Here is a 23,151-nt window from a genome sequence, read left to right on the forward strand (position 1 = left end):
CGGCCTTGCTCTTCCTGAAATACACCAGCACGCTCCTGCCTCAGGACCTTCGCACTGTTTCCTCCCTCACCTGCGTCACTTTTCTTCCCACCACATGGCTCTTTACCTCATTTTCTTTGGGGGGGGGTTGGGGGGGCCACAAGAGGCCTTTCCTGGCAACCTTATATAAATAACACCTCTTCCTGTTCATACCTTCTCCCCTTCATGTGTTTTTTTTTTTTATTGGCATACATCACCCCCCCCCCCAACTAGATGTTCATTCATTCATCTTCTCTGGAATGGGATCCCCACCGAGCAGACATTCTTGCCCATGCTGTTCATTCCTGGGGCCCCAGCACAGCGCAGGTGCATCGGGGAACTGCCCAGGAGTGTTTATGGGATGGGGGGAGCAAAGCTTCCAGGGAATGAACAGTTTCGACCTTGCCCTGATCCAATCAGGCCCCCACTGGCCTCACAATATTACAATAACAGCGATTCATTTTTCTATCGCGTTTCCTATGGGCCGAGAGAACGCCTTCCCCGGGCCTTGACCCTCAGGCCTCGAACTCCTGGGAGTCGGGGATCACGATGGGCTGGGACAAGTTAGGTGACTTGCCCGCGGATCCGGGAATGGCACCAGAGCAGGACCAGGCGCCTCGCCCTGAAACCTCCAAGCTACCCTTCGCCGCCCTGCAGATGAGAGACGGCGGGGACCGACGGCCCCGGGCGAGCCCTGCGCCCGCCGCTCTGTGATCTCCGCAGCGCCAGCGCCCCGCCGACCCCGCCGTGAGTTATGGGGGCCGCGGGAACCATAACGCAGCATTCCGGGGCTGCCGGGGTCGACAGCACGCGGCGCCCCGCGCGGTGATGAATGAGCCGGTCCCGGGCGCAGGCTTTGTCCGCGCGGAGCTGCGCTGGGGCGCAGCAGCGGGACTTTGGACGGGGCGTGGCGAGGGGCGGGGGCGGGGGGCGCGCGAGGGCGCGCGCAGGTGGCGGGCGGGGGACTGTCTGTTTCTCCTCCCTCCCAGGCCGGTGTCTGTGGCGGGAGGCGGCGCGGGGCGCAGGTGCGGCCGTCACACTCCAGGTCCTCACCAGGTAGAGCTGTGAAGTTCCCCCGAACCCTCACAGCGCCGCGCAGCCTCCCCGAGAACCCCGCCCTCCACACGCCCCCCGCGCGCTTTCCGAAGCCACAAAGGCGCGGCGGTGCCGGGTCCCGCCCCCCGCTCGGCGCGGCGTCCGTCCCCTGGGCAGCCCGGGCGGAATAATCCTTCTGGGGACCGGCCGACCCCGGCCCGGCCAGGCGCGGCCGCAGCGGAGCTCCCGGCTCCGATCCGTTGTGGGGGTCCGCCCGGGACCCCGGCCGCGCCCCTTTGTCGCCCGCTCCGCGGGGCCTCCCCAGGCGCCGCCGCCGCGTGCCCCGCCTGTCCCGCGGGCTCCGGCCGCGCCGCGGCGGCTCCGACGCCCCCAGAGCCGCGGGCTCGCCTCGCCCGGTGCCCGCACGGCCGCCCGGCGGCGCCCGCCTTTGTCTGCCTCCTTTGTCTGCCCCGCGCCCTCGCGCCCGCGGCGGCCGGGCCTCCTGGGAGCGGCCCCGGGCGCCGAGCGCAGCTGGCGACGCGCGCCGGCCGGGAGCGCGCGGGACCCGGCCCGGCCAGGGGCTGCCCCGCGCCCGGGGGCCGCCGAGCGCCTGCCCCGCCGCCCCTCCCTCGGCCCCTCCCCGCGCGCCCGCCCCTCCCCGGCGCCCGCCCCCTCCGCGTTCCCACCAGCCCCCTCAGCCCGGGCACCTCTCCCCGCCGCCCGCGCCCCTCTCCGCGCCGTCCCTGCGTCGCAGCTCGGCCCTCGGCGGCGCTCGGCTCCCGCAGGCGCTCGGCCCCGCGCCCCGTGGCCCCGCCAGCCGGACAGGTAAGGCCTGGCTTTGGCCCGCCCCCGGCCCCGCCCCCCGCCTCACCTGGCTCGGCGCCGGGACAAAGGTGGGCGACCTGGCGCGCTCGGGCCGCGCTGCCCGGCACTGAGGCTGGAGGAAAGGGCGCCGCTTTATTCCCTGCCCTCCCTGCCCCGGCCCCGTCGGTCCGTCCGTGCGCCGCGCCGGCCCCTCGCGGAGGCGCCCTCGGCCCTGGCTCCGCTCCGGCCTCCTGCTTCGCCCGCCCCCGCCGCGCGCTCGCCCGGCCGCGCTCCGACTCCCGACCCCGTGCGCACCCTCGCCGCCCGCTCGCGGGGGCGCCCCTCTTCGCGCGGCGCGGCGTCCCCTGCTCCCTCCCAACACGATCTCTCTTTGTCTCTGCGTCTCTGAGTCTCCGGGTGGTCTCGCAGATCGGGGGGGGGGGGCCCCCAGCCCACTTCCATGGGAAGAAGCTTCGAAGACTCCCCAAGCTCCCGGCAGAGCCGCCGGCGGTGCCCTCCTGCCCTTTCCAAACCTCAGAAGGGGCCGATGGGGGCGGCAGGGAGGGGATGGAGGTCCTCTGGGCGCGCCCCTCGTCCAGCGGCGGCTCCGCTCCCTCCATCCCCGCCTGAGTCAGTACCGCGCCCCGGCAAAACCTAGAGCCTCGGCCCCCTCCCCTGGCCTCTTGCTCAGCCCCTCTGTCCCCACTGCCGGCTCCTTCCCATCGGTGCGCCCATCAGCACAGAGAGCTCCTGGGTTTCCCGCCAAGTCTTCTGGCCTGCCTCCCCTGCGTGCTCCCTGGGCCTCTGCCTCCGTCGCTGGCCCGTGGCGGCCGAGCCGGTGGCATGCAAAAAGTGGCCCGGTGTCCCTCAGCACCACCCCAGGGGTCAGGCCGACAGAGGCTCCGGGGTGGCCTTGGACAAAGGAATGCACTTCTCCGGCTTCCGGGACCCCCTTCTGAAAACACGCTGTAGTCACAGCACCTCATGGTCTGTGTGCAGAGTCGGCGCTAGAGACAAGTTGGATGCCGGCAGCGCACACACTCGGTGGCCACCCGGGGTCTACAGTCACCTCGTGGGGTGGGGACGGGGTGTCCGCAGAGAGGGGGAAATGGATCCAGAATCCCAGACTGAGAGACACTGCCAGAACCTGACTCCCGCTGCCCCAGCCTCACCTCCCCACCCACACCGGCAAGCCAAGCTCACAGGCTCGCAGCCCCCCTTTCTCTCGCCCCTCCTCCCTGCTGCTCCCACGGCGGGGTGAAAGGGGTTTCTGATTTCAAAGTGAGATCAGTGAGGCTGTGCTGATGTTGCCAACAGCTGCTCATTCATCACGAGCGCCCATGTGACTCGTGTCCAGTTCTGAACCTCTGTCCTGCACCATCCCCTTTTAAAAGACCAGCTCGCAAGCCCTTTCCTCTGGGGACTGAGCCCTGGACCTGCTGAGCCGGCACCCAGACCCTCTGACCATCACCTGTGCCGCAACGGCAGGTGACACACAGGTGACACACTCCGCCGGGGGACCCGCAGTGATGTGGGCTGAGTGTGTTCACGAGGGCAGCGTGGGAAGAGAGGTGCCTTCTCCCAGCCGGCAAGTCCCAGGCTCCCTGGCTGAGTTACTGTTTTTGGTCATTTCGGCCTGATAAGCAGAGCCTTCTCTTTAGACAGGCAAGGAGGGGGCTGGCCACACACACGCACCCACGCACCCCATCCAACCACACACATGATCCTGCCCGACAAACAGACTCAGCTTTGCCACCCAGGAACTTGCTGCCATCTGTGCCCCCCGCCTTTGCCAGGAGAGCCAGCTCAGTAGCTATTGAACCCCCTGGGAACTTTACTCAGAACCTCCTTTCCCTGCAGCCACATGAAAATGGTGGCGCCCACTTTACTGTCCAGTCCACCTCTTCTCCCCAGCCTTGAAACCTCAGGGGCTCCCTGTCACCACTAAATGAACTGATCTGCCTGCCTCCCACCACACCCCTGTCTGCAGCCTGTGTTAGCTGTGGGGGGGTCTGATCAGCTCCATTCACTGACTTTCTTGGCACTTTGGCTAGGGCTCTTCCCTCTATCTGGAATGTTCCCCCTGCCCTGTCTTTGGTGGGAGCTTGCTCCTCCTCACAGGCCAAGGTCAAAGGCCCCTCCCATGGGAAACCCACCCTTTGCCCCCTGGGCTGTTGAGGTGTGCACTTCCTAGTGGTGCTGACGCTTGCGGTCACCGTAGCTGACACACAGTAGGTGCTCAGTGCTTGGCTGTTCTGGTGAATGGAATCCTTGGTCAAGGGGAGAGAAATGAACTGAAAATTGCAAGTCACAGATTACCCTTGGGCCCCAACGGGTGAGGGCAGAGGGGACCCCTGAGCAAAGGGGCACGGCTGGGAAGCTGGAGGGGAAAGGGCTACCTGCAGGCCCCTGCGGTTGGGGGCGCTGCGTCTCTCTGGAAAGTGAAGAGGACTTGGGCGCTGATTTTAGCAGAGGAAACTGACACTAGACCAGAAATGACTGCCCGAGTGTGACTGACGGGTCTGGGTCACAGTGAAGGGCTTAGCAGCTGTGCGACCTGGAGGGAGTTCTCCACAAATCTGGTGGAGCTGGGACTTATGTCCTGGCCTCCCTGACCCCACAGACTGGAAAGAGCAGAAGCTCCCTCCAGAGAGGATCCTGGGCATGCTCGCAAGAGGGGCATGACTGACTGAGCATCCTACTCTGAGCCATGCTGGTGAGCCCCGCCTGTCTTGCTGCTCCAGGCACACGGCTCGTCCGCCTCAATCCCTCCTCCCCAGCAGGCTACTTGGGCCATGCCATGAAGGCCTGCCCCTCGAGGACAGGACGGTGGCTGGATCCTTGCCACCAGATCCCCATCCCACCTCCACCCCCACTTTGGCCATCTCCCCCACTGTGCCACCTCATGGCCTGGCACTGACCACTGGGTACACATCCCTGCCGGGGCATAGGGGGCGTGAGGCATGAGGCCCCTACTAGTCCAGAGCAGTTGGACTAGTGTAACTGTGACCCCGTGGGGCTTTAGATGCCCTCTCTGCCCCAGTTAAGGCCCCACGGCCTAACCTGAGAGCCACGGCTTCTGCTGAGTGGAGCATGAGCAGCGATCAAGGATCCTGCCTTTGGAGTCAGATGAGCATGTGTTCAAATCCCAGCTCTACCCCTTAGTCTACTGTGTAGCGTTAAGCAAATTTCTGTCCTGATGTTGGGCCATTGTTCTATTACTATTGTCTGAAAAATAGTGTCCACTTCAAAGGGCTAACTTATCGGGCATGGAAAGTTCTAGGACTAGAAGCATGGATGTCCAATAAACGATATCCAAACAAACATCCATTTTTCAGATGTGGGGCTGTAGCCCAGAGAGGTTAATTGACTTGCCCAGGGTCACACAGCTATTAAGTGCTGAAGCCAGGATTCGTGCGCAGGCTTATCTGACTCAGGTGAATTTTCCCTCCACACCGGCTTGCCTGCCTCCCCTGCGTGGGAGCCCTGCAGCAGGGGTTTGTCACTTGGTAATTAAGGGATGGGGCTGACCAAACAGCAAGCAAATGGCTTTAAATTGTTTGAGGACCAGGATAATGAAGCTTGGGGACTAGAGGGACCAGGACGATTGCTTAGGTGAGGAGGAGGGGTGCGGGGTGGTGGGTACCTGTGATACGGCACTGGGCAGGACTCCATCCAGGAGTGGGTGAGGGGGACCAGCAGACAGAAGCACAAAGCTGGAAGCCTCTGGGCAGGTGGGACCTTCAAGGACCTCCCCTTTAACAACCGCACCCCAACATAGGTTTTTTTGAGGTGTGAGACCTTGGGGGGTAGAAATTCCCCAGGCTGTGGGGGTAGCGGGGAGCAATATAAGCAGATGGGGCCCACCCCTACAGGGAAGCCAAACCTCATTTGCCAAGACAATGGTCCCCTCCAGGCCGGCCTGGGCCTGTCCTGCCCCGCCCCACAGAAGCCATCTATCACCCCACTGAGGACTGAGGACATGGCCACCTGCTCCTGCCCCTCTCACGGGCAGGCCCAGACGCACAAGTGCTACCAGAAAACCCGCTGCCCACTCCCTCTTTTGCCCTTGCCCAGAGTAACAGCCGCCACTGTTGATCAGACCCTTCCTGCGAACCCTCGCCCTATACGCCTTTATCCCTCCCAGGCTCACACCAGCAGCATTTTACAGGAGAGGAAACTGAGGATCAGAGAGGCTAAATGACTCGCCCAGGGTTACAAAGCTTCCTCCGCTCTGTGCGGCGGGGCCCTCCCCACCTCGGCTTAGTGGGCTTGGGTGGCCACCTGCGTGTCTGAGTCGGTGATGCTATGTCTGTGCCTCCCTTGACCTTTCACTGGGCCTGTGGCCTCTGTCAGGACTGTGTCTCCTGTCAGAGTGGGGACACCTGGAGGGCGGGGCTGTGCCTTTGCAGAGTAGAATCTCCCTCCAAGAAGGGTATGTTTTCCCATGTGCTGGGCACTTCCAAGGCCAGAGCTGTGTCTCCTATCAGCTGGGAAATCCCTACAGGCAGCGCCTGATCCCCCGACTTAGACTGGAGGCGTCCCAGGGCAGGGGCCTCTCCCCACGGACTGCGAGTCCCTGAGTTCTGGGGCTGTGTCTCTCTTCAGTCTGGGAATCCTCCAAGCCCAGACCTGGATCTCCCTTTAAAAAAAAAAAAAAGGATAGAATTCAGCCCTCCCTGTCCAGGGTCCCTGGAGGGTGAGCTGTGAGGTGCCTAGGAGTAGCCCATAGGCCAAGGAACCCAGACCCATTTCCTCTTGAGAAGGGAGGACTCATCTGGGTGAGGACGCAGCACCCAAGAGCCAGGTGGGGTGTTCAGGGCGAGTGCCATGTGTTCTGCTCCAGCTGACTACTCTCAAGGGATCAAACATCTTTGCAGGTATTTCTTGACGTCTCGGGCGTCAGAGGTAGCTCTCCCCCCAAATTTGGCAGGGGTGAGTGCCTTTGAGTTTCTTATGAGGTTGGGGTGTTTCCATGGAGACATCATTTCAGACCTGAGCCAGGGCCAGAGGAGTGGCAGGAATTAGGACCCCCACCCCCCCCCCCCCGTCCAACCCCCTCAACCCCAGCACCTTGCACCCCTTTCTGAAGAGTCCTTGAAAGACAGAAGTGCCTCATCATCCCAAAGAGACTCCCATGGTGGCCTCAGGGCACCCACGCCAGCTGCTTGGGACTTGCCAAGCAGTCCCTTGCCCAAGGGACTCAGAGGCGCGGGCAAGGCAAGTGGGAAGGAGGCTCAAGCACGGGGCTGTCATTACTGCCTGTCCTTGCGTTTTGTTTTCTCTTTCAACATTCAGAAATATTCCTTTCAGTTCTTGTGGTTTTGATACATACCCCCGGGCCCTGGGAGCTCAGTCCACATCTTTTTTTTTTTTTAATTTATTTATTTATGCATACAAAACCTGGGGTACAGGCCAGAGGTGCAGGGGGTGAGAGGATTCACCAGAGACAGAGTGGGGAGCAGATCAGGCTGATCTACTGAAATCCACTGCTGAGGGGGTGCAGCAGGCAAGACAGGAGAGGTCTGCTGCACCATGTGGGTAGCTCCCTGGCCGAGGATCGAACTCGTGTTGCAGTGGCTGCGGATAGCTTCATAGTGTGCTACTTAACCCCTTGCGCATCCAGGGAGGCCCCTCAGTCCACATCTTAGTGGGTATTATCTGTCAACCCTCCCCACGTGGGGCTGGCACCGGGACAGGCAACAGATGGAGGAGTCTCATCACTGTGGACCCGAAGTTCCCAGGCTCCCTGGGCATAAAGGCCCCTGACGCCACCTAATCCAGTGGGCCCATGACCCTCCTCCCCACGGCTCCCCTTGACCCAAAATGTTTCTCAGCAGTGCAGATCATCTCCGTGCAGCCCAACCCACAGTCCCAGGACATTGGGCCAACAAGGCCTGTGTTTTTTGAGCAGTGTCACGTGTCACCGCTGGTGGTGACCTCTTCCTGCAATCAAAATGTTCTTCATATTGGGCCTCTTGGGTGGCGCAGTGGGTTGAGTGCAGCTCTGTGAAGCTATCCGCAGTCTCTGCAGCTGTCCACAGCCTCTGCAGCACGAGTTCGATTCCCGGTCGGCTAGGGAGCTACTCACATGGTGCGGCAGACCTGTCCTATCTCGCCCCACTGCTCCCCCCAGCAGTGTATTTCAGTCAGTCTGCCTGCTCTGTTCCCCACTCTATCTCTGGTGAATCCTCTCACCTTCCCGAACCTCTGGCCTGCACCCCAGCTCTTGCATAAATAAATAAGGCAGAAGCGATCAGACTAAACCCCCTTGGCCTCTCCTACATCAAGATGCTGTGCAGCCTCTGTTCTGCCTCAGTTTACACTATTACCTTATCTGAAGGTAAATCGATGAGAAAAAAAGAAGCGATTCTTAAGGACATATATGAACGAAAAGGAGGTTGGTTGCACAGGAGCTAATTTGGGTGCTTTGTGTCCGGAGAATCCAGGAGCTGGAGGCCACGCTCTTTCACACCCTCCCCAGGAGGGACCCAGGGGAAGCCCCCCTCTGACCAGGGGGGCTTGTGTTAGAACCGGGTAGAGAAGGCATATGAGGATGCCTATTATTTACACCACAGTTTTCAAAATAGCCTAAACATATTTTTTAAAGTGAGGTTAAAATTCAATATTTACGGAAACTCCAAAACTCCACCAAATATGGGGGCTCAGAAGTATCCCTTTCACACCTGACAAGGAGACACCGAGGGTCAGGGAGGGGGGTGATGGACCCAGGACCTCCCTGGAAGGGTTGAGGGGTGACAGTCAGGCTCACAGCCTGGAGGGTGCCTCACAATCCCTGGAACTCACTGGAGCACCCCTGAACCCTGGCCCTGTGTTCCCTCCATCAGACCCCTCAGCCGGCCCCCCTCCCTCCCCCTGAGTCCTCCAAGCAGCCAGTGAGTGATCCCTGAGCTCTCAGCCAAGCTCTCAGTGACTCCACAGTTGTTTGCCAGGTGGGTATGGCAGGAAGCCCTGCCCCCAGGCTCTGGCCCTGGAAGGCAAGGTTGCTGGCGGGGGGCCAGGGGCTCCGTTAATTGCTTTCATTTGCATGCGACAGTGAGTGCATCTGGCAGCCTTGCCTTAGAGGGGGCAGTCCAGCTCTCCCCACTAGAACCTCCTTCAGTCTCCTGTTCCCACCTGTCGGTGCCTCGCCCCCTTCCTGGCCGTCACAGGAGCTGACGTGGGACAGGCTGGAACCGCTGATGAAGCTGGGGGCAGGGGTGGCAGGAGGCTGCATGGGGTGCCGAGAGAACCCAGGCTGTGAGGCCCGGCTTTGCTGCTCACGTCAAGTCGTCGTGGGGCTGTGGTTGCTGTAGTTTCCTGCTCTTAAAAAATGTGGGAAATGATCCGAGGGCAGGGCCAGCGTGAGGAGCCCAAGACAATCAAAAAGAAGCCAAGTGCGAGCCTGGGCTTCGTAGCTCCGGGAGGAGCCGGGTGGGAGGAGGTGCCGGTTACTGTGTAATTGCCGTGGGTTGTTTTTCACTAGTCCCTGTTCGCGCTCCTGTGACAGCCCGTCTCCTGGCGGTGGACCGTGGGCCCGATGCCCCTAGACTGCTCTTGTCTGAGCAACTCCAGGCTGCTGGGACCCCCAGTCTTGGGAGGGGGTGCAGGGATCTGAGCCAGGCCCCTAGAACAGGCCTAGTGAGCCTCCCCTAAGGTAGAACCCGGGGCTGGCAGGGATGGGGGAGCTGGGGCGCCTGCTTGGCCTGCTGGGTGCTTGGCGAAGCCACCTCCAACAGGCTTCGGAGCTACGGAGATGGATGGGGGTCCTCGACACCCCCTCTGTGACAGCCCATGTTTCTCGAATGGCTCTTGGCCAGGCTGGATCTTGGCTGCTGGGCTGTGCCAAGATCCAAGTGAAATCCTGTGGATTTGGGGAGAGGGTGCCATGTAGTCTTCAGAGCAAAGCTTGCCAGGACCCACTCCCACCCCAGTCGTCCCCTACACACACACACACACACACACACACACACACACACACACACGCATACCCTGGAAATTTATAATTATCTGCTCAGGCTGCAGTTTGTACTCGATTCACTTCCATTCAGAACCACAGTCAGAGTGTCTATTATTTGCAGGATCCTGCGGGATCGATGGGATGGGAGGGAAGTGTGGGATAGCACCCCTGGGAGCTTCCTGTTGAGTCACGGGCTTTAAAAGAAGTTGCTGGGTGCGTGCAGAGTGGGGTGGGGGGGTGGGGGTGGTGTCATCTCCAAGCCCTGCAGGAGTTGGGGACTCTGACCCCTGAGACCAGCCCGTGAGTCTGCCCACCCTGACCCCTCTGCCAAGCCTCCTCTGGTCTCTGGCCTGCACTTCTGGGGGTCCTACCTCCCTCTTCTCTACCCGCAGGTCAGTGGGGAGGGGTTTCCATTCATCACTAATTCGGTTCGCTGTTGATGGGGTGCTCCCGCAGGCTTCTCTCAGCTCCCCACATCCCTGCAGGACAGAAGGGCAGGGCTGGGTCAGACAGCACCTGACACCAGCTCAGAGCCATCCTGGCCACAGTCGGGCTCCAGGGGGTGGTGGGGGCAGACCAGGAAAGTTTAACTGACAGGCTTTTAAAATGAGTCCCTCCTCTTGGGGTGGGGGTGGGGCGGGTGGAGCCTGCCTCAGGAGTGGGGAATGTGCAGCCCAGCTGCAGGGGCACCAACCCAGAGCCCTCCTTATGGAAAGGCCGGCAGGAGGCTGCTGGGCCAGGCAGGGTGGGCAGGAAGGCGAGGAATGGGTGGATGTGGGTTGTCACACACGCCGCTCCCAGCAGCTCCCCCAGGCTGGATACGCGGGTGGCCCCTGCCCAGGGGCTAAGGTGGGAAGTGATGGGCAGAATTGGGGGCCAGGGCCTGGGTCTCCTGGGACCAAGACTTGCCAGTCTGGGCTGGTGGGAGAAGAAGGGCCTTCATCCAAGAGCAGGAGGAGCTGTGCCCCCACCACACCCTGCTCTGAGGGGCCACCCCCTGGGACCCTAGCTTCCTGCCCTGCTCCCCTCCTGGTCCTCTCACTCAGGGTGGGCTCCAGGGGAGCCTGGGGCGGGGGCCCAGAGGCCTGGAAGGAGAGGCCGAGGATTGACCCGCCACCGCTCCTCAGCCCTCAGCGGAAACAACCACAAATCACCTGAAACGGTTGTGTAAGCACATTTGTGAGCCTAATGGGCTAGCAGGAGGCCTGAGGAGGCCGTAAAAATCCAATCAGCCTGGCCAACCTGGAGCCCACCCAGTTGGGATGCGTCAGGCAGGTGAGGGCTGGGGCAGGGGGCTGGGGAGGCAAGGGGTGGGGGGGTGGTCTCCAGAGGTCAGCAAACGCCCCACCATGCCCCCAGCCAAGGCCTCATGAACCTCTACTCCCAGGTCCTCTACTTCCAGGGAGAAAATGGGTCTCCCAGGAGACCCCATTTCTGGTGCACAGTGGGGGGCTGTCCAGTGTCAGAACCTGTGGAGACCTTGAAGGAAAGGAAAGGAAAGGCCCCTCCCAGGGCCAACGCTGTGGATGCCACCGGCCAGCCACCACCACAGGAGGGGTCTGGGCAAGAAGGAGCAGGGCCCAGACCTGCCCAGCAGGGCCCAGAATGGGGATGTGGTCACCGCCACCAGGCAGGCCTCCAGACTGCCAGAGCCTACTGACAGAGCCCGCAGCGGATCCGGGACAACAGAGAATCATGCAGGAGCCACCGACCAGGGGTAACCTCCCCTTGGTCTTAGTTCAGATAACAGGAGTCGCTTCTGAGGGACTGAAATAAATCCACGCAAAGACTTAGCACGGCCCCCACCTGTGGCGGGCTCACTATGAGTAGGTTTGCTTGACTTAGGCTTGGAGTCAAGTCTGGGGGACCAAGGGGCGTGTTTCTGAGCCTGGAGACCTTCGGCTCATTTGGGGACGTTTGTGCAGAGAAAGGAATTCGAGCCTGTCTGGAACCTTGTTGCTCTTTCAACTATTTAAGCCAGGGCTCCCCATCCTGGGCCCTGTGGTCCATTTAGCTTTATCCTGCCCCCACCCCCAGGTTCCACAACCAGTGCTGTCTCCTTCAGGCCTGTCGCCCTCCCCCCTATTGAGAAAGTCTAGGCTATAAGAATGTGAGGAAAATGCAAGTTCGTTGTGAGTTTGGAGCGCAGCTGAAGATACGCACTTCTGAAAACAAAAAGGATGTGTGTGCAGGGCTTTGGGAGTGAGGCCTACCCCGAGAAGCTGCCCCTCACTGCACTGCTTTTCTTGCAGGGAGGAGCTGATGGCTGGGCCCGCAGACTCTGTTGCCCCCATGCTCTTTCTCGCCCTGCTGGTGTTTCTGGAGCTGAGCCCGGCAGGCTCCCTGGGACCTGGAACTCCTGCCCGGAACCTCCCTGAGAATCACATCGACCTCCCAGGGCCAGTGCTGTGGATGCCGCAGGCCAGCCACCACCGCAGGAGGGGTCTGGGCAAGAAGGAGCGGGGCCCTGGCCTGCCCAGCAGGGCCCAGAATGGGGATGTGGTCACCGCCACCAGGCAGGCCTCCAGACTGCCAGGGACAGGAGGGCTGCTGCCTGGGCAGAATCCTGCAGGCCTGTTTCAGGATAAGGATCTGCTTCTCGGGCTACCACTGCCCTACCCCGAGAAGGAGAACCGGTCTCCAGGGTCAACAAGGACCAAGAAACGCAGCCGGGAACACAGGAGGCGGAGGGAGAGGTTGAAATCGCACAGAGGTAGTTGGAGGTCTGCAAGGGGGTGGTGTCCTGCAGAGGGAGAGCATGGGGAAGAGGAGGGGAGAGAGCTCAGACCCAGGTGGCCAAGGACTCCAGGGGCAGGAAGGAGGCCAGAGGGAGGTGTCAGTGGAGTAAGGTCCCTGGGAAGACATCCAGAGGCCCCAAAGGGGGCAGGGACTGAATAAGGTGAAGGAGGGAAATTTGGTGAAAGGGGGAGCTCACCAAACTCAGAGGGGTGTGCAAATAAGAGGCTTGGGGGTGGAGCATAGGTGGAGGAGAAAGCGGTGTGGCAATGGAAGCTCAGGCTTAGCAATAGCTGATCCTCCTAAATCAGGAAGTTTTACTTTGCATCTGACCTAAATCCATCCTGATGTAAGCTCCCAGCAGAGATGGAAGAGGTCAGTGCCCTCCAAGCACATCATGTAATCTGCCCTGATGCCAGATATGCCCGAGTTCAGACCCTGGCTCCATCGCTTTCTAGCCTTGGGCAAGTCCGCTTTCCATGCCTCAGTTTCTCTCTCTGCAAAGTGAGGATAAATGGCTCCAACGACCCTCAGTGTCGATTCAGAGACACTTGACATGCAGAGCGTTTAGAACATGGGGTCGTGATGGTGGTGATGAGGAGCGGCTGGCTGCTGCTTCTTAGCTTTCTCTCGATGCTGAGTCAGTGTCCTCTGAGCTGGACACAGGTGACCCAGGAGAGGGGTCCCGTCCTTAGCCCTCCTGCTTCTGCCCTTTTGTTTCATGGGCCCCCTCTCCTTGGCCCATTCTGTCTCTGAACAAGCAGGTCCCAGCAGCTCCCCCGACATGGCTTCTGGCTCCTGCCACCTGGCCCTGGGCCCACGCAGACTTCCAAGTCCCTTCAAGTGACAAGACCGCCTGCAGGGGCCGGCCCAGTGCCACCGATGTGGAGGGGGTGGGGTTCTGTGGGAAAGAGTGATGGAGACTCAGCTCCCCTTCTCCTGCCAACAGCGGGGCTGGCTTCCCTGCCAGGCCTACCCTGTGGGCAGAACACAGAGGCGGGCAGAGCTCACTTAACCTCTCAGCATCCTCCCCTGGAGGTCAAGTATCCCACATTGAAGCAGAGGCTGGCTCCGTGGGGATGAACCAGAAGACACAAGGGCCATGGCCTTGTCGCAGCTCAGCTCCAGCCCCCTACCACCCGTGGATCAAGGGAGCCCTCCTAAGAGTTGTCAACAAAAGGAGGAAGAGATGGGGGGTTGTCTCAGGCCAGGCCCAGCCTTACTGACCAAGCCTCGGGCTCCCTGTGCCTTAGTTTCCTTGTCTTTAAAATGAATGGTTGTACACCCCTCTTTATTCTTTGGGGCTCACCTCCAGAGGGTGGGGTGACCCCAAATGACCCAGCCAACCTTAAAGTCAGTTTTTGCCTGAGAAAAACAGACAAGGATGAGCCCAGGACCCCTAACTCCTCCCAAAACCCCCTCCTGGTACTCCCCCGCAATCCCCTACACTGTCCCCACACACTCTCCCTACCCTAAGCCCACATGTCTTAGAAATAGCCCTTCATGTTAAAAGCCCTGGCTTTGCCTTCAGACAGATCTGGATTTAAATCCAAGCTCTGCACTTAACTAGCTGTGTGCCCTTGGGAGAATTGCCTAACCCTGCTGGGCTTCCGATTCATCCCTGTAGATGAGGCGGAAGGAGTATCCACCTCCCAGAACTTCTGTAGTGGCTAAATGAACCAGTGCTTGTAAAGTAGCTCATCAGGGTCCCAGCACACAGCAGGTGCTCGATAAGTGCAGTGATGATTACCCGTCACCTAGAAAAAACTCATTTGTGTGTGATAAGCTTTGACTCTCAGCCCCCAACCTTCTCAAAGGCCTCTCTCCCTTGCAATGCCTCTCAGTCTTATCAAGTTGCTCCCTTACTCAAATGTTACCTCCACCAGGAAGCCTTCCATGGTTAACACTACTAGATTCCATCTGTTGCACTTGCATCCCCGGCTGCATATAGTCAACCCAGACTTCTACTTACTGGAATGATGCTTTGGAGGGAGAATTCTTGTGCTACCTCCCCAGCAATACGGCAAGCTGCTCATCTAAAGCATTTCACCACTACCTTGTTCCTGCCTCCCCAGAAGGATGAGCAGCAGGGAGGTTGGTTGGGCCAGTGTCTTCGGCTTGTTACATAGTCGCCGCCATTCATGTACCAGAACACACATAGGGTAGGACTCCTTTGCCGCAGGAAATGTGGGTTCTGTTGTGAGCTGAGATGGGTTTCAGAAAGGTCAAGCCCCTGTGTTTGCTGCTCCATGTCTCAGGCCGAGCCCTGGTCCGAGGTCCCAGCTCCCTGATGAAGAAGGCTGTGCTCTCAGCAGACCAGGTACCAGACCAGGCACCGGACGTGATGGAGGAATCCTCCACCAGCCTGGCCCCTACCATATTCTACTTAACCACCTTGGAGGCAGCACCTGCCACAGAAGAGTCCCTGATCTTGCCCGTCACATCCCTGTGGCCCCAGGTAAGGGTTCCCAGAACAGTCTTGGAGCTGGAGGGTTCTTGAGACCAGATCGTGCAACCCCCTCTTAGTTCATCTAGGGAAACTGAGGCACAGGGACAGGAGGGAGTTGGTCAAAGCCACCAGGGCTGGGTTGAAACCAGGTCCCCCCATGATGGCGCAGCCAGCTGCAGCCTGGTGGGAGCCCTGTCCGGAAAGGGCTGTCACTGTCCTGGCAGTGGTGCTGGGGGCCCATTCTCAGGGCATCTAAGGATGCCCTCAGCACACCAGTGTTGCATTAGGAAGATCAAGGCGCTTGTGGAAGAATTTTATACCTATCAGAGCGTCGAGACTAACAATGTAAAAAAATGTGTCTCCATGATCCAGAATTAATAAGCATCAGTTAATACTTTGACCTGTGTGCTTCAGATCTTTAAAAAGAGATATGGGAAGAGCAAGCTGGCAAATGTGGCGAATATACTAACCATCTGGTGGTTCTGGATGAAGGTTACTTAGGTGTTAATCACATTTTTCTTGCAATGAACAAGAAGTCCTTCATTCTTGCACCTTTTTTGTGGCTTTGAGATTTTTTTCATAAAAAAAAAATCATTTAAAATGATCAATGAAACATTTAGAAGAAATAAAACTTATTTATTTTTTAAATTTTTTTTTTAAGATTTTATATTTGTGTAGAAGAACTGGGGTGTAGGCCAGAGGTGCAGGGGGTGAGAGGATTCACCAGTGACAAAGTGGGGAGCAGAACAGGCAGACTGACTGACATACACTGCTGAGGGGAGCAGCGGGGAGACAGGAGAGGTCTGCTATGCCATGTGGGTCAGCTTCCTGGCCGGGGATCAAACTCAGGCCTTAGCAGTGATAGTGCTGAGACTTAACCCGTATGCTACCAGGGAGGCTGAAATAAAACTTTTTTAAGCAGTAGATCTTTTTTATTTTCTTTTTGGGTTTTGCTTCTCCTTGACGGTTGATAAAAGCTACAGACCACCTAGGAATACAAGGTTCCCTGCGCCATCGCAAGCCCCTGATGTCCATCTGCTGAGAACCCAGCCCTAGAAGGTGCCAGTATTACCCATGTCCTGCAGCACTGAGGCCACTGACCAGGGCTGCGAGTAGAACTGAGCTGTGATTGTAGCCGCCATGGTGCACGGAGAGCTGATAACTGCTGCAGGGGAGAGTAGGGCTGGGGCAGAACTGAGTGGATTCATTCAGCTCCCCTGTGTGGTGCAGAAACCCTGAGCAGGCAGGCGGGCTGGCTTTCCAGCCCCTCGCTCAGAGGCCTGATAGCCTGTCCGCATGGACTGTATATAGGCACCAGCCTTGGGACATGGCCGGTGAGTGGGTTGGCAGCATAGGAGCCCCGGGCAGCCGCCCCACATCCCCAGACTGGGATCCAAGCTGCCATCGAGGATGCACTGGCCTCCGAGGGCCCCTCCTAAGCCCTCTGGCTTGAGGTGCCATATTCTTCCACCTGCCTGGGCTCCAGAATCCCTTCTCTTTTCACCTCTGCAGGCGCAGCCCAGGCCTGACGGGGAGGTGATGCCCACCCTGGACATGGCCTTGTTCGACTGGACGGATTACGAAGACTTAAAGCCCGATGTGTGGCCCTCGGCCAAGAAGAAAGGTGCGTCCGCCTGCCCTGCTACCCCTGTGCCTGCCTCCCTGCCTCCCCCACCGGCTGTTGTACTGGGGGCCCAGTGAGGCCAGGCTGACCTACAGATGCCCAAAGTTGGGGAGCGGAGGTGTGCGGTCTGAACAGGCGCTGACACCCCAAATGGAAACGCTGCTACGGAGGCTTGGCAGCAGCCGAACGCTTTGCATAGCAGCGCATTTTGTCCTGAGAAAAAGAAAGTTGTTAGAGCACGTTTTGCAGAAGACTGAGGCAGAGAGAGGAGGTGTGCCTCCTCCAAGCCACACAGAGGAGGGAGTGGCAGTTCCAGGCGTTCGAGGCCTCAGTCTCTAATGGCAGATCTTCTTGTCCCCAGAGAAACACCGGGGAAAACTCTCCAGCGATGGAAACGAAACATCGCCGGCAGAAGGGGGGCCATGCGCCCATCACCAAGACTGCCTGCCAGGTACTGAGCACACCCCGATCCAGGCCCTGGCTGGGGCTAGGGGAGTCCGTGAGGGTTGGAGGGGGACGGAGGCATGTGAGCGGGGCTGCGCATCCATGACCCTTGGGGAGAGCCGCCACAGCTACCCCTTCCCCGAGCGTTGCTTCATCCTCACAGCCACCCAGAGAGAGACCCTGACAGCTCCACAGTTCAGGCAAGGAGATAAAGCCTCAGAGCGGTTAAGTGTTTTGGCTGAAGTCACACAGCAAGGAAGAGGCTGGAGCCTGGGTGGGCCTAGTTCTCACCTACTGTCCAAGCTGCTAGGAGTCAGGATGACCCTATTGTCCTGACTTCTAACACATGTCGGAGCTTAATTCCGTCCTCACGCCCTCGACACTGGCAGGCTTTCTGGGGATGCTTTCGATGGCCTCCTCGCCTGCTCAGCAGCTGAGCCCGCCGAGACGGTGTAAAGCAAGGCCTAACGTTTTGACTAATGTGGATGCCGAGGGGGCTGGGGCAAGGCTGTGAATGATTAAAGGGGGGGAAGCAGGACTAGACGGGAAACCTGGGGACCATGACCCAGCTCTGGGAGTTCCAGAGCAAAGACAGCCCGCAAGGAGGCCCCCGTTAGGTAGAGACGGCCAAGTCCCAGACCCCCGCCTGGGCAGTGGTCAACTGGGCTGCCAGTGGTCAGCTGGGCTCGTGACATGGACCAGGTCTCCCCCGAAGGCTGGAGGCCATCAGCTAACTGGATCTTCCTGAAGGGAGAGGGGCGCACCCCCCTCCACTGTGCCTCGCTTGCTAACTCAGTGGCCAGAATATTCTACAAAACAGTGGCCGAACCCGCAGTTTGGCGTTGCATAAGCCAGGCCACCAGCTCCCTGACGGGCTGTTCCTTTCCAAGCCATTGTTTGCACCCTGAGCAGGGAAAAAAAAAGGCTGGAGTTTGGGCCAACTGGAGGGGGGCTGGAGCGCCGGCTCCGTGCTGGAGGAGGCAAGGCCAGGGCCGCCCTGCCACGCCCAGGGGCTTGTGGCCCATCTGTCAAAAGGGGACGCTGGTGTCAGTGCTCAGAGGCCCTCCCGGTTAGGAGCCGACTCCACATCTGGCAGTCCCCAGCGGCCCCACCGCTCTTTCTTGGGGGGGATCGGACCCTGTCTTTGCTCCTCCCAAGATCAATCAGTTGCCCAACTGGGGCAGCTGGGGTCTCTGCCACTCCCTCAGGGGCCTCGGCCCTGACATCTGTCGGCACCTCTGGCCAGGAGTCTGGTGCGCCAGATGGCCCACCCCACCGGGGCGTGGCCCTGCCACCGGATGATGGATCTCCTGCCCAGGGTGGCTGCAGGGTGGCGGGGAGGGCCCGCTCAGCTTGGCTGACCGCGTGTGCTTGCCATGTGGGCAGGGACCTGCTGTGACCTTCGGGAGCATCTCTGCACACCCCACAACCGAGGCCTTAACAACAAATGCTTTGACGACTGCATGTGTGTGGAAGGTGGGTCCGGACCCCCTGGAGGGAGGAAGTGGGCACAGGAGAGTGAGGCTCCCTCGAGCTCTGAGAACCCCCAAACTTCCCTTTCTCCTGGAAGCTGGTTCTGCACGCAGTGGGGGACGCTGCTTCCTGGCAGAAGGCGGACGGGGGCCGGCGGGGAAGGAGGAGTGGGAGAACCCCCCGGGAGCTGAAGAGGAGCCAGGACAGCTTTGCTCGATGCCTCCCCAATCTGTGAGCTCATTTAGTCTGCAGGCCTGGCACCACTTCTCAGATTTGCGCTTCTTGCCTCTTGAATGCAAGCTGGCACCAGCTCCCCTGATTGGGAGGAGGGGAGAGGAGCTCATCTCTTTAATAAGATCAAACCCGGGAAGGCCGGCGTGTTCTCCCTGGGATTCTGTCCCAGGCTAGGATTGCAAGTGGGTAACAGGGTGGGGAGTGGCTCTCCCACCCAGGGGAGGATGCATTTGGCCTGCTACTTCTTTGACTCCCCTGAGTGCCCACCCGCAGCAGGGGGACGTCTCCTGCCAGGTGTGCCTGGCTCTGTACTAAGCACTCACCTTATCTCCTGTGACCCTCCTGAGCATCCTAGGAAGGGAATAACTAGGATCCCTGTTTTACCCGTGAGCAAACGGAAGCCCACAGAAGGTAAGTGACTTGCCCAAATTCGCACAGCTAGAGAAGTGGGAATATTTAAAATTTGTAACCTGGAGCATTGCAAAGACACACCAGAGTAGGCGGGGGAGTATCACAACCTCCTCACCTGGTTTTACCAATTACCAACCCACAACCGATCTGTGCTGTCTCTCTCCGCCCACTTCCCCCATGCCGGTGTGGTTTTGAAATAACACCGGTGAGTTTACAGAAACTTCATCTATGAAGATTTCATTACATGTCTTTCAAAGATAAATACTCCTTTGAAAAAAACACCAAAAACGAACAAAATTTACTCAGCATGAACCAGTGAATTTCCTGAGTGGGTGAATTTGGGGTTGTTCCTCTGTTACTCACCCAGGGATACAGGGCCCCTTTTTGCTCACACTGACCTCAAACAATTATCTGTTGTGAATGCAACAAAGCCACTTGGGTGCAATGATGCCCGTCAGCCAGCGATAGCTATTGGGTGCCCACAATGTGTCAGGTACTGTTCTGGAGGCTGGGGATTCTCAGGTGTGAAAAGAACAGAAAGTTCTACACCCATGGACTGTTCTAGTAAGATAAACGAACAATAGCAAACAAACAGATAAGATGTCTTCAGAACGTAGTAAGTGCTGTAAAGAATTTAATCCTGGGTGGTCAGATAAGGAGTTTTAGAAAGGATGGGCAGGAGCAGAACCAGCTACTTGAGGATGGGACAAGGGTCAGTTCCAGGCGAGTGGCAGCGTTTGAGTGGTTCACAGTGGGCAGGTGGCACAGAGGAGGGGAGAGAAGCTGGCAGGGACGATCAGGCAGGACCTGGGCAGGTTTTAGGCAGGAGAGTGACATGGTTGATTTACAAGTGGGGGACAGGAGTGGTGCCAGGGAGAGCCAACTGGGAGGTGGGGGTGGGGGTGCTGGGAAGCTGCCTTCTGTTCCTGTGTGCAGGTGGGGCCTGTTTCCCAGAAGAGGAGCCTGGGTTACAGAGCAGACAGGGGGCACTCAAGGTCAAGGAGCCCCAACAGCCAGCACTGGGGTTGAGCCCAGGTCCAGTTCTACTCCCTGCCCACCACTTGGTGAGGCTAGTGGCTCTCCTGAGCTGCACGTGTCTGCCCCCCAAGCCCCCAACCCCATGCCCAGCTGGGTACCCACTAAGCAGCACCTCTGCCCAGGAGCCCGTCCCTCCTTCTTCCACTGGGCCTCAGGTGGGAGGAGTCAGCTATTCAGGTGTCTGAAAGCCTGACTGCTCCCCCCCTCTGGTCCATGTCCCCGCTGGCCAGTCCCACCAACACTCTTGCTTCTTCCCTGGAGACTCAGGCCCCAGAAAAAAAGTGAAAAACAGAAATGACAGCTTGGTCCACACCAAGATGTCACACCCCAGGGATCTGGGGATACCCTTAGGAGGATGGGGAGATGCCCTGGAATGTTGGACACAGGGCCCAGTGCCAGAGATCAAGGCCAGCCTGGGCTCTGCAGGGTTCCAGAAGGGTTTCTGCAGCTCCCAGCCACTTGTGTGCCTAAGTCCCCTGCGCCTGCAAGTGTCACTTGTGTGATCACAGCCCCGAAAGCCCAGTGGCCCAGGTATGAGTTCTAGGCCCCTAAGCACAGACCCTGGGGTCCCCCATTGTCTTGATACGTGGGCCTTAGGATGGTGATGTCCTCTCTCCCCGTTCTTCTAACCTGCAACGCAGGGCTTGCTCAGGTCACAGTGACACCTCCTTCCCCTGCTCTCAGAGGATGTGGCCTTCTGTGACCTTCTGTGAAAATTAAGTCTGTGGCTGTGACAGAGAGAGGCAGAGTCAGGAAATCACACACACACACACACACACACACACACACACACACACGCTGGCGGGTCAGGAGAGTCACAACCACCTTACACAGGGTGATCAGGGAGGGTCTCTTTGAAGCCTAAGGGCCTTGTAGGAGCCAGTATGGACAAGGCTTGGGGGAAGGAATTTCTGGCTGAGAAATGAGCAAAAACAAAGGGCCTGAGGCAGGAAATGGTTGGATCCGTGGGAAAAACAGTAAGACTGGGTGTGCCTGGAGTTAGAGGGGTAAAGGGTGGGAGTTGAGGAGAGACTGGGGTCTCCGGGGTCTTGTAAGGCAAGGTGGCAAGATCAGATTGGTTCTGTGGGGGAGGGCAGAGTGTGTGTCCCTTACAAAAAATTTTTAGCAAACTAAAACTAGGATCACAAAGAATACAGAGTTCTCCTATACCCCCGCCCCGCCCCGCAGCTTCCCCTGGTATTAGCATCTTGCAAAAGAGTCCACTTGCTGCAGTCCAGGTGCCAGTACTGGCACGTTATTATTATGAACTGAGATCCGCCAGTTACATCAGGGCTTGGCCATTCTGGGGGTTTGGACAATGGCTCGATGACACGTGCTCACCATCCCGCTGTCAGAGAACCGGCTGCTGGCCTGACCCTCCCCTGGGCCCCATGGCTTCCCCCTCCCTTCTCCCTCTGAGGAGTCGCTTTCACCTCCTGCAGCCGCTTGGGAAGGCAGGTGAAGACGGGTGGAGGGGCTGGGGAGGTGGGGAGCGGTGCAGGTGGCATGGGGGTGTGGGGGGTCGTCCTGACGCCCTGGCCTCCCCTGCCCAGGCCTGCGCTGCTACGCCAAATTCCACCGGAACCGGAGGGTCACCCGGAGGAAGGGACGCTGCGTGGAGCCCGAGACGGCCAGCCGCGACCAGGGGTCCTTCATCAACGTCTAGGGCCCGCGTGGGGCACCTCCCGCCGCCTGGGCACGGAGCGAGGAGGTTTGGGGGACCCGGCGACTTGGTTGTCACCAGCGGTGGAAGATCAAGTGGGGGACCCGATGACTGAGGCTGCAGGCTCAGGCCCAGAACGCGCAGCCTGGACGGGGAGCGGCGGGGCGAGCTGCCCTGCCCCGGAGCCGCGGCACCCCTGCACCCATCTCCCAGTTCCGGGGCGACCCTGGCGCCCTGAGCTTTCCGGGCGCCCCAGGTCGCCGCGATGGAAATGGCGAGAGTGCCCTCTACTGTCCAGTCCTGGAACTGCAGCAGCCCCCCCACCCCTCCCCGCCCCACCTCCCAGCGGAGATTCTTGAGTGGAACCGAAATGGAAAATCCGGGAGAGCAGAACCAAGGGCAGGATAACTGCGGAGCACCTGCTGGGCACCGGGCCTGCGCCAGACACGGGGTGTGCACTAGTTCCTTTAGTTATCGCGGCGACCTTTTAAAGCAGGTATCACCGTTTTACAGGTGAGGCAGGTTGAGTTGCATGACTCCTCCAGGGTCCCGATCAATGCCCCTCAGATCTCAATAGGGTAGGGATGCCCTGGGCATCAGGCTAAAGTGCGGGTTCTGAGCCAGTTGATTCTTCATTTCTAATTGGCTCCGGGTCATGCCCTTGGTGCTGATCTGGGGGCCCCACTGAGCACACCCAGGTCCTAGGGAGTAAGTGGAAAAACTGGGGTCTGAACCCCCCCAAGACCATCAAGCCACTAGACCCATGTTCTTGCTCCTGCAGACTGAGGACTTGCTCCGGGCTCTCTGTGGCTGACAGGGAAAGCTCCCCGGTGGCCCTTTGTTATGATGAAGTCGCAATAATTGTTTCCTTCCTTTCCTGGACCAAGGTGTGTCATCTTTATAAATGAAACTAAATGTGTGTTAAGCACCTACATGCCCATTAGGCATGACTTGGGCAGATGGGCTCTGGTGCTCTGGGATGGGGCGTGTTTGGGGAACCCCTAATGCTGTTCTGTATATTTCTACATCTCTGCTCGCCCAGTCCTGGGACATGTACTTTGAAGATGCCTGAGAGCTTCCACTCCACTGGCTCCTTAGCTTTTGTAGTTTATGTTTTTTGAGAATCTATTGCAAGCATGGACTCAAAAAAAAAAAAAAAAAAAAAGGCATCCACGTGCACCCGCTTTGCCTATGTCTTACTGTATCCCAGGCCTCCCAAGACCATCCCAGACACCTCCACCCTTTCTGTGGCAGAGCCCACT

General features: G+C 59.0%; 1 protein-coding gene across 1 annotated transcript; it reads left to right on the forward strand.

The window, feature by feature from the left end:
• Positions 1 to 12,060: 12,060 nt before the first annotated feature.
• On the forward strand, positions 12,061 to 21,892 carry DRAXIN (dorsal inhibitory axon guidance protein; the record flags this gene model as incomplete). The annotated part of the gene is made up of 6 exons (XM_084243122.1): positions 12,061 to 12,530; positions 14,812 to 15,011; positions 16,515 to 16,626; positions 16,988 to 17,077; positions 18,457 to 18,546; positions 21,780 to 21,892. Exons 1-6 carry the CDS (start codon positions 12,080 to 12,082, stop codon positions 21,890 to 21,892), a joined length of 1,056 nt encoding a protein of 351 aa, XP_084099248.1. The 5' UTR covers positions 12,061 to 12,079.
• Positions 21,893 to 23,151: the final 1,259 nt, after the last annotated feature.

The sequence above is a fragment of the Talpa europaea genome, assembly GCF_964194135.1.
Source record: "Talpa europaea genome assembly, chromosome: 9".
Classification (NCBI taxonomy): Eukaryota; Metazoa; Chordata; class Mammalia; order Eulipotyphla; family Talpidae; genus Talpa; species Talpa europaea.